This window comes from Cynara cardunculus (assembly GCF_001531365.2).
Source record: "Cynara cardunculus var. scolymus isolate 2C chromosome LG 1, CcrdV1, whole genome shotgun sequence".
NCBI lineage: Eukaryota > Viridiplantae > Streptophyta > Magnoliopsida > Asterales > Asteraceae > Cynara > Cynara cardunculus.
This window is the reverse complement of record NC_037528.1, coordinates 24,773,874-24,790,767: the sequence shown is the minus strand read 5'-3', so window position 1 is coordinate 24,790,767 and position 16,894 is coordinate 24,773,874. Positions and strand designations below refer to the sequence as shown.

The window sequence follows — 16,894 nt, the reverse complement described above, 5'->3', positions numbered from 1 at the left end:
TCGTCACAATTCATGAATCATGTATCTCCGTTGACTCTAAGGCTCTCCTATCTTAAAGGTTTCTACCCATATCTCACAAATTAATGCCCACAATCTCAGCTTAAGTCTAGTCGTCTTAGCTCCTTACTTAGTTCGCTTAAGCTATTGCTCTGATACCAACTTGTAACACCTTAAAAAACAACACCCAAATTTTTTACAAAATGGAAACTAGAGTTTAATATGAATTGTCCAATATAGAAAAATAGTACAACGTTTACAAACAATTAAAGAGGCGATAAATAACAACCTATTAATCTAAACAATCGCATGCCTAGATTAAGGACGGGTGTTTCTATCGTTTCCAACAAAATACCATATCATCAAAAATTGCAACGCTCCAAAACACCAAAAACTTAGCTACACAAAAGTCTTTTACGAGACCACGCTCCCCTCAACCCATTTTAGTCCCGCCGTTAAAGGAACCTGACAAATAAGTTATATCAAGAGAGATAGAGGGTTAGGCTTACGCCTAGTGAGTCCAAACAACAAAATTTAACGTATCCATAAAGGAACATATATATATATATATATATATATAGTTGACGTAACTTTAAACAGGAATAGTGACAGTAAGACTTGAATAACTCGAAGTTTGGAATTAAAACATCCGAAAATGACGGGGGAGACCCGATTTACCGTTAATTATGACGGAACACAAAGTAAGTCATAGATTAACGTTATAGAGCATCACTTACAGGTATAATACCGTCGAAATCAACCTAAATCAGTCATGTAGTCGGTCGTGATCTTACGCTCTTTATCTCAGAAATTACATAATAATCACACTGTCTATTTCCGAGTGGGAGTGTGAAGGTGATTTGGAGATTACATAATAATCACAATGTCTAAGTCCAATTTACACCATTCTTCACACAAATATAATATAAAAACGACTTCCATGCCTTTAAACCCGTTACATTCTAATGACATACTTAAATGCATTTACATAAGCATATAACCACTTGCACATCACTTAAATTTTGCATAACATTCCCATTTCGTCAATAATTTACTCCAAAAAGTAGAACATGAGGGTTTTAGAGTGTTATGACCAACCTTACTTTAAAACAATTACTTTAAGTGGTTAGAACCATTTTTTTTGAACTCATCTTATAATTATAATTAGGATCCCCAAATTCGCCCTCTTGGCCTAAAATCTCTATATCGACTAAGCAAAACAATCACCTAGGATTAGAGTATTCGAATAAGTATAGCACATAACTTTCATTTAGTATAAAGCTTCTAAAAAGGTAGGATGAACTCACATAGTAGGATTTAGTAAAAATCCCAAATCTTTGAACTAATAGGTAGACGGAAGGATAACTCAAAAATGGCAAGGAAGATGAAGAAAACAGGACAACAACGACTGTTGCTTGTTGTTCGTTGTTTGATGTTCGCGAGGGTACGACATCGCCTGCTGTCCGGGCTAGGAAGACTGAGAAAACAGCGGCCTATTGCCTGTTGTTTGCTGTTTGGCGAAGCACAGCAGCAGCTGTTGTCTGGGCAGTGATCGCGAAGAAAAAAACAGCACAACTAGATTCTATTTGCTGTTTGCTGTGTGTTGTTCGGGCAGAGGACATGAAGAAAAACAACACAGCCGGTTGCTGTTTGCTGTGCGAGATGGCACGGCAGCGCCGGCTGTCTAGTGTGGCACGTCGCAGGCATGACTGGTGGTCCAAGGTGCGGGAGTGGGAGCGGGTGTGGCTGGAGATGCAGGGCGATGCCTGCGCTGGGATAAGCCAAACCGGTGAGGCGATTGTAGTTGTTGCAAAGGGAAGTCAAGACAGGCTCTTCCTCCCACGCCCAAACAGCAGTCGTTGATCAAACTGGGGGGTCTGCCCGCTCTTTACCAGGTGAAGAAGATGATCTCCATCCTCTTTTCTCCCTTTCTTTCTTTCTTTTCTTTTCTGCTGTCCTCCCCTCCTAAACAGAATTCCCCACATTATTACATATAGGTTAAGAACCTCCATGGAAGAGGAGAAACCTCAAGAGAAAGGGTGAAATGAAATGGGTAGGTCAAAAGCTGCAGCTACCCCCCCTCTTTCACTCTACTGATTCTAAAATCTCCCCTTCTCCTTCTTAAAAAATACTTATCTAAATATATATATATATATATGTATATATATATAAATACATATATATACACAAATAAACTTTACAAAAAAAGATTAAAAGAACTAAGTGCTTTAAGTTTTAATTAGGTGCATGATAACGCGTACCTTCCAACGAGTCGAAAACTCTGGTTGCGAATAGGGTAAGGAAAAAGGGAAAAAATCCAGGTGTTACACAAATCTTGGTCATAATTAATGGTTAAAACATAAAAAAGTTAATTAAAAAGTGATTAAGGGTAAAAAGGGAAGTAGGATAATCCCACCATGTTTGAATTTTTATTTTCTTTTTTTAATTAATAAACTTTTACGACCTTAATTTTTAAACTAAACTATCTTAAAAATAATTAATACTTTAATCAAGCAAATTACATCAAAAAATTGAGCATTTTATTCTCTTTGATTTGACATCTATCTCAATAAAGTTTTTTTTCTATGTTTTGACATTTTTTACGTCAAATAGTATATCTGTGTGATATTCATTATGAATATTGATGCACGTTCATATATTTAGAACAACTCTCTAATACTTATACAGTAGTACGATATTTATCATAAATATATAACTTAATTTGTAACATTCATCATGAATAGTTATATATTTTCACGTGTATTCAACAAATTTCATCAATATACATCTTCATTATCACATTCATCATGAATATATGTTTTCTTTATAAAATTCATCATGAATATATATATATATATATATATGCTCACATGTATACAATAACTCTTTAATATTCATAGATCAATATGATACATACTATTCATTATGAATATTTATATATGTTCATGTGTATATAACAATTTTTCAACATTCATACATTAGTATGATATCTGTCATGAATATACATTTTCACTGTAACATTTATCATGAATATACATATTATTCATCATAAATATTTATGTATGATCACCTGTATACAATAACTCTCTAGTATTTATATTAGTATGATATTTATCATAAATATTAATTTTCATCATAATATTCATCATGTATAGACATATTATTCATCATGAATATACTACAGTTTCAACCCTACATACTTTAATTTTTTTTATTGGGTTCTCGATTGATCTGGATGAGTTTCCGAATCATCTCCATAAATTTCCCGATCAATCTCGATAAAAGTTAAAAGTGGTAGGTTATGGTTTTAAACAAACAAACACACACCAAGTCAATGGATGGGTTCTTGATTAGTCACGATTGGTATCAGTTGGTTCCAATGGGTTGTCGATAGATCTCGATGTGTTCTTGATTGTTCTCGATGGGTTCCCGATCCTTCTCGATTTAAGATGAAAGTGACAATCTATGGTTATATACACAAGCAAATAATAAATCAATTGATAGGTTCTTGATGGAAAATGAATGTGGTAGGTTATGGTTTAGTACATATAAACACATTCTCGATCGGTTCTCGCTCGGTCTCGATGGATTCTCGATCGGTCTGGATAGGTGTTGGGTTACAGTAATGAAGAACATGCTGCCTAACAACATCGAAGAAAGTATTGAAAAATATGATGTTGAGTTAAGGACTTACGGTATCGAGCTTTTGTACTCACTTGAACATACATAAATATTCATAATGAATATAGCATATACACCATTTCATGTAACAAACGGTTAAAACGAAAAAAAAAAACTACAACAAGATAGATGTCATATCGAAAAGCTTGAAGTTCTCGTTTTTTTATGTAATTTGATTGATTAAAATATTAGTAATTTTTAAAATAATTTACTTTAAACTTTTAGTAGGTATATATTTTTTAATTAAAAAAGAAAATAGAAGTCAAAAAAGGTAGTTAGACATGAATTGAAATTAAATGTCTTTTTACTCCTAATCACCTTAATTAATAATTTTAATTAAAAATTATATTTAATGTAAGTTGTTGGATCAAATAAAATGGAAAGCCGAGATCAGTTCTCACGTTTACAATGAAAAAGGAATTTGGATTTGAAGTTTCCTCTCTCTCTTTATATATATATATATATATATATATATATATATATATATATATATATATAGGTGGAGGTTCAAACGAGAACCCTTGTAATTTATGAGAACGCGAGAACAACTTAATAACCTCAAACTTTTTTAATTAATAAATTAACTTATATTAAATATAAATCTAATAAGGGCATCGATGTAATTAAGTATTTTTTATAATTTTTATTTTATTTTAATTAATCATAATTATCCTTTTTGTTGATCACGTATCCACGATTTTTCCTCTGGTTAGTTTTCTTATCTAACCTTCTTCTCCAGATCGTTCATGACAATCGACTTTCTTAATACCTTTTCTTCATATCGTTCATAGTATCCATATTTTTGTCGATCTAGAATGGAGGACTTGAATGTTGTTGGTAAGGAAGTTTGTATAGGATCGAGTTATTCGAACGAAGATTCCGAGGACTTTCTCAAGATTGTTTTCTTGAAGATAGCTTTTTTGAAATCAGTTCTGATAATGACGAGGAAGGTACGATAATAGTGTGATAACATTAAAATATGCCATCAATTTTCATGAATGATATTTTGGGCTTTTTATCACATGTGATAAAAAGTACATGGAATTGTGAATGTAAACATTTTTTTTATCCATTTATAGTTATTGGTATATGTTGATTTGAATTTAATGTTATTGTACTTTTGTAATTGAAAATTTTGATGTTTATCACATGTGATAAACATCTTATAATTTTCGTGTGTTACCAGTGATCCCAGGAAATGTGATAATGGTGTGATAAATGTGATAATGGTGTGATAAATATGATTGATATATATGTTTTGATCAAAAGCAAGTTATTTGCTAGCAAATCTCAACTCAAACTACTTGTGGATGTCTTAAATTGGTGTGTAGCTAGTGATGAAGACTCGAGTTCATATGATAGGAAAATGCAAATGCAAATGTAGAATTTTGTAGTCTAATAGACATATGATTGATGCTAGTAAATAACGTAAATCAGCAAGTGAAAAATGACAACTATATTGTAATCAAGATGGTCAATTTCACCTTCAACTTGTAACATCAAATCAATGAGTATGATATTGATATCTATGTGAGTGAGAATTTTGATGTATAGCTGCAATTGTATGTAAGCCTTGATGAGGTTGATTTTGTTTCAAACTTAATTTAATAGTAATTTTGTTTAGTTTTATTATGACACATGAGACTTTGTTAATTTGGTTATATGTATATTGATTTATTTATTTATAACATATTGGTAATTGTTTCACAGATCATTTCGTGTTACCAGCTCAAGGAGTGATTGAAAGTCCTTGCGGTGATGGAGTTCATATCCCATCTGTTCCAAGTGAATTTCAACCGGTTGTTGGTTCAATCTTTGGATCTTTGGAGGATGGAATTGAAATGTATCGAAGGTATGCCGACATTGCCGGGTTTGATATTCGACTATCAACCCAGAAGACAAGGAAGGGTGGTATAGTCAAACTAAAATATGTTGTTTCTCATAAGCATGAAAAACCAAAAAAAAGGTCCGTTGACTCTGTTGAAGTGGATGGACATCATAGACAAGTACGAAATACAAACTTTAAAGTTACAGATTGTAAGACGTCTAGTAGGTTTAAATACATAGAGGGGTCTCAACTCAGTCATCATATAGATTATACTATTTTTGTCCCAACCATAACCATGATTTGATTGATGATGCTGATATAAATTTATCACGTAAGAGTAGACAACTCAGCTATGATGACAAAGTTATGGTACACCAATCGACGAGGTCAAATATTGGGCCTGTAAGAGCCCACAAATTGCAGGTTTGTTTGAAAGGTGGCTACCATGAGGTTGGTTCTAGTGTTGTTGATTATAAGAATTTCAAGAGGGATCTCAATAACTACGTTGGTGATGGAGACGTACAAATGGTGGTAAACATGTTGAACAACATTAGACAATATGGAACAAACTTTGCATTTGTGTATAAAATTGACAATGGTCAATTGGTATCAATGCTTTGGGCCAACGAGTTGACAAGGTTGAACTACACAGAGTTCGGTGATGTTATGTCATTTGATGCGACATGTCGTTTCAACAAGTAAGTTAATTTAATATTATCATAATTTGGATTTATTAATTTTTATGGTATCGGATTATATTTTATTTTTTTTGTTCATCATAGGTATAACATGGTTTTTGTACCATTCACCGGTATTAATAACTATAGGAGATCAGTTGCTTTTTGGGTCAGGATTGATCACTGAAGAAACTATCCAAGCATATACTTGGTTGTTGGTGTCATTCTTGAAGGTTCATGACCGTCAACCGACCCTTGTTTTGACTGATCAAGATGCTTCCATTAAGAAAGAAATCCCGGTTGTGTTTCCTGATGCTAGACATCGACTATGTATGTGTCATATCATGAAGAAGCTCCCTGCCAAGGTGTTGAATGTTTTATTGTTTTGCTTGGGTGACTTGATATTTCCATGTTTAAAATTAGGGTATAATTTAAATTGTAGGATGTGTGAAATTTAGTTTGAAATTGCTAGATTTTGTTTTTACTAGATTTTAACACATGTGATTGAAAGTAGTATTATATTTAGTGTTATCGGTGATAATCATGTGATAATAATGTGACTGCAGTTGTGTATCATATGTGAGTTGCAAATTTGATTTCCTTATAGTGATGTTATGATGCAGGTAGGTTCTGATATCATTTTGAATACAAACTTCAGAAAACAGTTATTAAAATTAGTATGGAGTGTACACCTTGAACCTGATGAATTTGAGATTTAATGGGCATCTTTGTTGAATGAGTTTGACCTTAATACTCACCCATGGCTTGAGGACGTAATTGAAATGCGAACCAGTTGGATTCCTTCCTACTTCAGGGAGATACCTTTGTGTTGTTTAATGAAAACCACCTCCAGATCTGAGAGCACCAACTTGTTTTTTCAAAAATTTGGTAAGCATTCTAATATTTTTTTAGAGTTCATTTTGTCTCATGATACTGCGATAGACAAAAAGAGGAATAGGCAACACAATGAAGATCATAAGACGAATACCATCACACCGACCTTCAAGACAAATACGTTGATCGAGTATCATGCAGCAAAGGTGTATACTCGTGCTATTTTCTTCAAGGTCCAAAAGGAGATCTTCAAGGGTTATAGATTTTGTTCCCAATGGCAATTTAATTCTGAAATGGGTTTCACAGTTTATACAATAAGGGAGAAGAAAAAACATTGTTCCACTAAGCTTGACTTTAAGGTACGTTATCAGTATTATTAATTATTTTTTTAACTTTATCACATGTGATATTCTAGATTCTTGATAAATATCACATGTGATATTTTAGTGTGTTGTTATAATCTTGTATCACCAATTATGTTGTATCTTAGGTTGCTCAATCTCATTCAGATGACTCAATATATTGTGGTTGCGGCCATTTTGAGTACTACGAAACCTTATGTCAACATGTGTTCACTGTTTTGTTTAACCTTGATTTCGATGAAATTCCGCAACAATATATTCTTAGGCGTTGGATGAGGGGGGGTCATTCCTGTTGATGTGTTTCGTAGTCGACATATATCAATTGGAAGCAATAGTCGTATTGACAAATTATCCAATGACGTGCATCTTGAGGTTGGTCAATGTTTAGTGAAGTTAAAAGGTGACGAGGAGAAGTTAACTGCCTTTCTTAACAATATCCATTCGTAAAAGTCAAATGTGCTAAGCGGTGTGCCTGAAAAACTTGATTTTACCAACAAAGATGATGTGCTTCAGTCGTTGGTAGGTGTTCCTCGACTGGAAAAAATTGATATTCTTCCCCCTCAAGGCATTCGTAACAAAGATTGTGGCACTAGTAAGCGTCTGATTGGGGCGGGAGAGAGAGCTATAACAAAAAGCAAACGGCCAAAAAGATTATGCTGAGGATGCAAGGAGCTTGTCAATCATGATATACGAAATTGCCCTATGAGGAAAGCCTCTTCCAATTAATGTTTTTTCATCTCTTAGTGAATTAGGTTTTTTTTTAATGAATTTGACAATATTGGATCATATTGTTTTATTTAGTTCTTTTGAATTTGGATGTGAATGATGGTTGTTTTAAAATGACGATCAATCAATATTACATGATGTTTTATTAAATAGAATGCTTTTACATCAAACTTTGGTGGTACTTCAATTTTAGAATATCACGTGTGATATCCTTGTGTATCACGTTTCGTATATGCTTGCAATTTGTTTTTTTTTTTTGTTATATGACACATTGTATCTAATAATAAAACGCTTTAGTACTAGATAATTATATATGTTTGGGAATCTGCTCAATTTATGGATCTTATCAACGTGATATATTCGTTTATGTCCTGTGATATTTTTGAACGTATCACAATTAAATCATAAATTATGTCATTGTTGTGTGATTGGAAAAATAACCTGGTGCTGTAATTCATAACAAATATTGTTACTCGACAAAAGTGATAAGCGTTTTGTATAAGATCACATCATGACTATGCTTATGCAAATATCATTTCTCATAGAAACATAATTTCCAAAATATATGCAAATTCAACCCAATTGTTTTTGTTACAGTCTGTCCTTTGTTCTACTAGTGATGAAATTAAAAAATTGCTAAACTGCAAATGATATGAACAAACATCCAACTTTCTATAACTTTCTACCTATTTACTCTTTTCCAAAACGCGTCTCCCTTTTATTGAATGCATATGTGATGATTGATTCTTTCAGACTATCATCCAGTTCATCAAATTCAAGTGTCTGTTTGAAAAGTGCATCCTTTAAAAGGTTGTTATTTGAAAGCAGGAATTTTGTAAGGTATTTTCGCCTTAAACATCGTAGTTGTTATTCTTGTCCACAACTCTCTTGAAAGAAACCACAATCCCAATGATTTATCACTTGTCCCATATAATGCTCCATGTGCCGCATTACGAAGATTCCACAATCAACACCATTTCCTACCGTACTCCATTTCAGGTTGTAGACATTGGTGGTGACATTAGCCATGATTTTTTCTTTGGGGTGCCTAATTGATTTCAAGTAGTCATTAAGCGTCTTGTGCTACGTTTCAAATTTGTATTGTGATTAGTCATTTAATAAATTGCATATATAAATATTTTTAGTTTATCACATGTGATAAAGTTCGTAAACTCTTACCAATTGTGGTGGCAGTTCCCCATACTTGCTTCCTATGTCAACCTCTGTTTTTGTGTTATCGATTATTAAGAAGCCCGAATTTTTCAGGTTGAACACAATTAGGTAGAAGTGACTTCGTCTTCGAATCGGGAAAAAATATGCAAATGAACGCCATTAGTATATTTCAACCATTTCTGTCGCACCTTGTTTAATATTTGTATAGTTAATATAATTATTAAAAAAATATACCATATCTACATTCCTTAAGGTTGCTAGCTCCTTCTCGTTTTTCATTGCGGCCTCCAAGCTGGTTTCAAACATAGTATACATGCTTTCGTAGCTCAATTTTGGTGGTAGCATGTCGTCCGGCTTTTTTTGTTAAGTTATAATGTTAAATCAGTGACTCTAACAAAAAAATTTATATTGTGATTAAATATTAATATCACATACCATTGTTGTGGTGTCACAAAATAACCTTCGAGGGGAAGACTTTCTTCTGTATTGTTCATTATTGTTCAACATTGTTGCCCATATGTCGATCACACCCTCAAATATGAAAGTATCATCAACCATGCTTTCGAAAATATAACGTGGTGCATACTGACCCTTCGATGTTTATTATACCGGGTCCCTGTGAGTTAATAAATTATTTGATTAGTAGATTTTCATATGAACATAAATGTCATAGATTTAATAAGTGATAAACTATGCCCAACTGTGATAATGAAAGTATGTTGTGATACACTGTGATAGAATAAAAGTATGTTGTGACAAACTATCCTAAATTGTGCTAACATGTGATAAACAATTTTCGTGTTACCAGCCCACAACATATTAAATGCTCAAATCATATAACAAAAAATTATATGTGCATATCGATCCAAACAATTATCAGTAATCCCAGGAAATGTGATAAATGTGTTGCCAATGTGATAAATGTGATTGATATATATTTGATCAAAAGCAAGTTGATTGCTAGCAAATCTCAACTCAAACTATTTCTGCATCTCTTAAAGTGGTGTGTAGGTAGTGATGAAGAGTCGAGTTCATATGATAGGAAAATACAAATGCAAATGTAGAATTTCGCGATAAACTCTGCTACCTCTATGTTGAAGTATGTTACTCCTTTATACTAAAGTTATTGTGTCTATGTGATAATCAAATGTGATACAGTTAATCATGTGATGAACATATGCAAATGTTAGTGTCAAGTAGTTGGATGGACTTACATTTGAGAGCCTTCAATAGCGAATATTAGGTTAGAAAGGATTAACTCAACTTTTGTGTTAGGCCGGTGTGCGTCCATTTGTCTATTTATATACGGTGAACATATTTTTCCTCCCGCCTTTGAAGCTCTTCGACCAATGGGACCGGTGTATATCTCACTTATTGGTTTCACATTAGGAACCACATCATTGTCATCTCTGTTAGGAGCATTTTCCTTCGGATCAGCAACTTCTTCAAACTCTTGTGTAACACCCTAAAAAAAACAATAAGGTAAGAGGTAAGTCGAACCCAAAATACAAAGCGGAAACTATAGATTGGTAAGAATCACCCAACAAAGGGGAAAAGTACGACGTTTACATAACAATTAAAGAGGCGATGAATAACAACCTATTAATCTAAGCAATTCTATGCCTAGATTAAAGATGGGTGTTTCTATTGTCTCCAACAAAATGTCGTATCATCAAATATTGCAACGCTCCGAAATACCAAAAGCTTTAACTACACAAAAAGCCTTTTTCGAGACAACGCTCCCCTTAAACCTTTGGAGTCCCGCCGCTAAAAGAACCTGACAAACAAGTCATTTCAAGAAAGAGTGTTAAGCTTTACGCCTAGTGAGTCCAAATAGTGCAAAAGAAATGACCACTAACCCATTACACATGTGTGCATACATAAATGTAAATGACGTAATTTTAAACGCTACAAGGAGAATAATAAATTCTAGATTTTCATGGGGTGGAGTCAGAACATCCGAAGATGACGGGGGAGACCCGATTTACCGTTAATTATGACGGAACACAAAGTAAGTCATAGATCAACGTTATAGAACATCACTTACTGGATTAATACCATTGACGTCAACCTAACCAGTCATGAATCAGTCGTGATCTTAAGCTCTTTATCTCGGAAATTACATAATAATCGCAATGCCTATTTCCGAGTGGAAGTGAGAAGATGATTTGGAATTTACATAATGATCACAATGCTTAAAACCAAATTACATCATCCTTCACACCAATACAATGAAACGAATTTCATGCTTTCAGACCCACTATATTCTACTGATATACTTGAATACGACATCATAAGCATTATAGTACTTACTTATCAATAAGATTTTATGTGTGTCCTAACACAAGCGAAATACCCCCTCTTGCCAATAATGGACTTCAAACTAGGGTATGAGGGTTTTAGAGTTTAATGGTCAATAACACTTTGAGAACGAGTATTTTACCAAGTGATCTAAATCATTTATCTGAACTTAACTTATCAATATACACAGGATTACCCAAGTTCGTTCTTTTGACCTAATAATCTTCATTTCATCTAAGTAAGAAAACACAAGAAATTTTAGGCATAAGATAGGTAAAAGCTTCCTTATAATAGTGTAATATTTCATAAAAAGAGTTAAGATGAACTCACTTTGCAGGAAATAGGATAAATCTTAACTCTGGACTGTTGCTTGCTGCTGCAGATTTACGTGGCCCAGCTGAAACTGTTGTTCGGCAAGGAGTATGAAGAAACAGCACAACAAGGGCTGCTGTTTGCTGTTGTCGTTTCTTGATGGGTGAAGCACAACAAGGACTACTGTTTGGGCGATGTCTGATGAAGAAAACAGTACAACAACTGGTGCTTGACGAAAACAGGCGAAGAAACAGCACGACCACTGCTGTTTTGGGCGACATAATGCGAAGAAACAGCACAGCAAGGCTGCTGCCTGCTGTTGCTGTTTGGCGAGGGAGTGAAAATGCGAGCAGCAGAGCTGCTATTTGAGCGACAGAAAGTAAAGAAACAGCACAACAAGGATGCTGCCTGCTGTTGCTGTTTGTTGTTCGAAAATGACACCACAACTTCCTCTCCTTGCTGCTGCTGTTTGGACAGAGGGATGGAAGAACGAGACAACAACGACTACTGCTGCTGCTTCCATTTGTTGGATCTAAGGAGCGGACACAGTCGGAGTGCCGACGGCGTGGGTTGAGGGTACGGTGCAGACGTGGCCGACATTAAAGTGGTTAACTCTGGGAGTTGCCGATCCTTCCAAAGAGTTTAAGAAATCAGGAAGAGACCACCACACCTCCCTCTCCTTCTCAAATAGTAGCCAAATGATGATCTTCCACCTTGATTTTTCCTTCGGCCTGCTTCCCCCAGTAAAAGGGTTTTCTTTCTCTCCTTCCTTCCCTGCCTGGTAAAGTCCTCTCCCTAAAACTACTAACTCAACCATCCTCTCAAAAGAAAAAATAGGTACGGGAGATCTAATGGTTAACATTTATATATAGAAGTTAATACCCTCCCCTTTTTCTTTTATCAGATCCCATGTAACCAAGCTTTTCAAACCTAATAATTTCTAGATGCATTCCCCCCCCCCCCTTTTTTAAATATCTAGTAAAATAAAAGGGTCTAAATTCAATAAAAATAATCCTTCAATTTCAGTGTTTATTTATAATCATCTTTTTCTTAGAATTTATTTCATTTTCATAATAACAAAAGAAATCGGTATTTTTTTTTTCAATTTACAAATCTTTCCAGATTTATTAATAATATAGTTGTGATATTTTCATGATTTTGAGTATATTGTTTTGTTTCATTTGTAAAATTCATGAATAAATTGATTTTGTTACAAATTTTATTAATGAAATCATGTTATCAAGTTTTCAAAATGTTTCATTCAAGAAACTAATTTTATTTCCGTTAGGAACCATGAAACTAATTTCATTAATGAAATCATATTATTCAATTTTCAAAATGTTTCATTGACTAAATCATATTTAGTTTCATTAATAAACCCAATTTCATTTTGGTTAGAAACCATGAAACTAATTTCATCTTGGTGAGGAAACATGAAACCAATTTCACTAATAAAATCATGTCATCCAGTTTTCAAAATGTTTTATTCATGAAACCAATTTCACTAATGAAATCATGTAATTCAGTTTTTAAAAAACGTTCCATTAACTGAACCATATCTAGTTTTATTAATAAATCAAATTTCATTTTGATTAGGAACCATGAAACCAATTTCACTAATGAAATCATGTTATTCAGGTTTCAAATCTTTTCATTCATGAAACAATTTCACTAATGAAATCATATTATTCAGTTTTCAAAATGTTTCATTATTTATTGTTGATTAAAGAATATTTTTATTTTTTATTAGTTATTAAAATATCCCTCCTTTTATAGTTTCCAGGTAACTCTAATATGGAATTTATTTAATTTTAATATTTACTCATAAAATAAAATAAAAATTTGTTGAATATATGATCTCCCATATTTTCCTAACGTTTTTGGTTAAAACCAGTCTAATAATAAAATCATATATAGAGATTTTAAAGCTCTAATTTTGCTTCATTAATGTTGATATCTATGATTTTATTCTCTCTTTTACCAATTTATACAAATAATTTGGATTGAGATAGTTGTAAGTTGTATAAAATTGTATCGTTTCATCTTGAGATTTCAATTTGGGTTGAAACTTTTAATGCGATTGAATGAGATTAATGCGAGGAAAAGGGATTGAATACGGGGAAATGATATTTCAATGGGTTGAAACTTTTAAAACTTTTTTTAGTTTTGCCCTTTCTTGGATAAAATAATAATAATTTTGTTTTTTTCTATTTTTTTACTTTACTAAAATAACTCATTTTAATAATGGTCTTTGATCATGAAAATGAATGGATGAGATTGGTTTGTAGGGTTTGTACAAAAGGGAGCGATTTGTATTTGATCGCTCATATATATGGGGTTGGATTGCAAACCGTCTATTTCATGCAAACTTTAGAAATCAACTTCAATCAATAGAAAAATTCCAAGTTTTATTCTTTATTTTTAATGAATAAGGGTATGAATGTCATTTTATTTTGTAATGGTTAATCTTGGTAATGTTTTAATTGTTTTTAATACGAAAAATTAAATATAGTAACTGTTTTTTTTATTAACCTGAATATCCAACCCGCTATGCGAGCCGACTAATCCCAGAGCGACCACCTGTTTTGCAGATAGCCCGGAGTCACCGCATTTGAACTTCCGTGGCCACAAGGAAATTTTTTTCCTCCTTGGATTTGAACCTGTGACCTCCTGATACTTTTGACCTTTGGAGCCAAGCTCAAACCAATCAGGCACCACCCTTGTGGTTTATAATAATTGTTTTTCTTGAAGCTGTAAATCAATTTATTTTAATATATAATTATTACCATTAATAGTTTATATTCTTTTATTAAATTATACTCCTAAATTATGAATTGTAAACCACAAGCGTGGTGCCTGATTGGTTTGAGCTTGACTCCAAAGGTCAAAAGTACCAGGAGGTCCCAGGTTCAAATCCAATTAAGAATAAAAATCCCCTTGTGGCCATGGAGGTTCAAATGCAGTGACTCCGGCCTATCTGCAAAGCAGGTGGTCGCCCGGGGATTAGTCGGCTTGCATAGCGGGTTGGATATTTAGGTTAATAAAAAAATGAATTGTAAAACTATACTCCTAAATTCAGTTTGATTACAAATAATTAACAATCTAACCATGTTTCAATAACTATAAATGAAATAGTTTCATATATGGTTCACAACACTATGTCAAATGGTCCATCTTTTATTCAAAGTGACAAGGAGTCTCATGAATTCATTCAAAAAACAGTGAAACAGTTTAATATATTGTTTTGTTTTCATTCCTAAAACAAATACCATTAATGAAACCACGCTATACAGTTTTCAAAATGTTTCAACCATGAAACTAATTAATGAAATAATAGTATTCATGTCTTGAAATGTCTCATTGACTGAACCATATTTGATTTCATTAATAAAACCAATTTCATCTTGGCTATAAACCATGAAACCCATTCCATTTTGGTTAGAAAACATGAAACAAATTAAAAAATGAATGAAATATTATTATTCAGTTCTTGAAGTGTTTCATTGACTGAATAATATTTAGTTTTCATATATAAAACCGAGTTCATCTTAGTTAGAAACCATGAAATCGGTTCTATTTTGGTTAGGAAACATTTCAATAATTTTCACTGCTAAAACAATGTCATTCAGTTTTTGGAATTATAGAATCCATGAAACCAATTTCAATGATGAAACGAATTTCATTAACGAAAACAAGTTATTCAGATTTTTGAAAAATCTGAAATTGACTGAATCATATCTGGCTCAAATTTCATTATACAGACGAACAATGAAGCAAGTTTCACTAACGAAAAAAATGAGATACAGTTTCCAAAATGTTTTTATCGATGAAATCAATTTCCAAAAATAAGACGAACAATGGTTTGCCAATTTTGCCCTTTCTTAATTAAATATTATTATTTTATTTTATTTTTTACTTTCCTATTTAATCATGACCATTGATCAAGAAAATGAATGTATGAGATTGGTTTGTAGGGTTTGCAGAAAAGGGGGTGGTTTGCATTTGATCGCTCCTCTCTCTCTCTCTCTCTCTCTATATATATATATATATATATATATATATAGAAAGAGAGAGAGAGGGAAGAGTTCAAACGAGAACCCCTGTGATTTACGAGAACGCGAGAACAACCTATTAACCTCATATTGTGATAAAAAAATTAAAAGATTTTTGAAATTAAAATTGAAATTTAAAAAGATTCAAACAAAATATTAAGATTAAAAGGGTAATAATGGAAATCAATATTATAAAATCTTTTAACACGATCACATGATAATCCTCAAAATTAGATTGATTATCCTTACCTAATATATCGATTAAGATTTCAAGGAGACGAACAAAGAACCCGTAACATCAAACAGTAAAAACAGTGATCGATCAAGAACAGTGATCGATCAAGGAGAAGCGATTGCATGCAACAATCGAACAGCAAGAAGAAGGAACAAAGTTTATTCAAGGTATCTTTCACAATTACTCGTTTTGAACATGTTTTTATTTGATTAGCATTAGTTTATCACACATTTATCACAAAAAATTACTGACGAAATCAATTAAACGATTTTGTTTGATATGAGTATGATAATCATGTGATATCAATATCACTCGATTTGATCATGGTTTCAATGGGTTAGGTTAGACATTATCACAACGATTTCAGATGCTTCGATAGGTTAGGATTAGACAATCACACATTTATCACAACGAAAACGATTTGGTGTGATATGGGTGTGATAATCATGTGATATCACTATTATACATCACTTGGCACTGGTTAGGGTTAGACAATCACACATTTATCACAACGATTACTCATGGTTTCTATAGGTTATGGTTACACTAGATTGATCATTGTTTTCGATAAGTTATCGTTTTGGTTTGTTGTCGATAAGTTAAAATTTAGGTGTAATTGTTTCTAGATAGCGTGCTTCAAAAATGCCAAAACAACATCCATTGTTCCTCGTTTTGTTTTTGTATGTGTGGACCCTTTAAGAAATGTTATAACACAC

At 32.9% G+C, this 16,894-nt stretch overlaps 1 protein-coding gene across 1 annotated transcript; it reads left to right on the top strand.

Moving 5' to 3' along the window:
* The first annotated feature begins 1,659 nt into the window (after window positions 1-1,659).
* On the top strand, window positions 1,660-6,902 carry LOC112526012 (protein FAR1-RELATED SEQUENCE 5-like). The gene is made up of 6 exons (XM_025136423.1): window positions 1,660-1,786; window positions 5,389-5,684; window positions 5,843-6,204; window positions 6,289-6,352; window positions 6,417-6,548; window positions 6,807-6,902. Exons 1-6 carry the CDS (start codon window positions 1,660-1,662, stop codon window positions 6,900-6,902), a joined length of 1,077 nt encoding a protein of 358 aa, XP_024992191.1.
* Window positions 6,903-16,894: the final 9,992 nt, after the last annotated feature.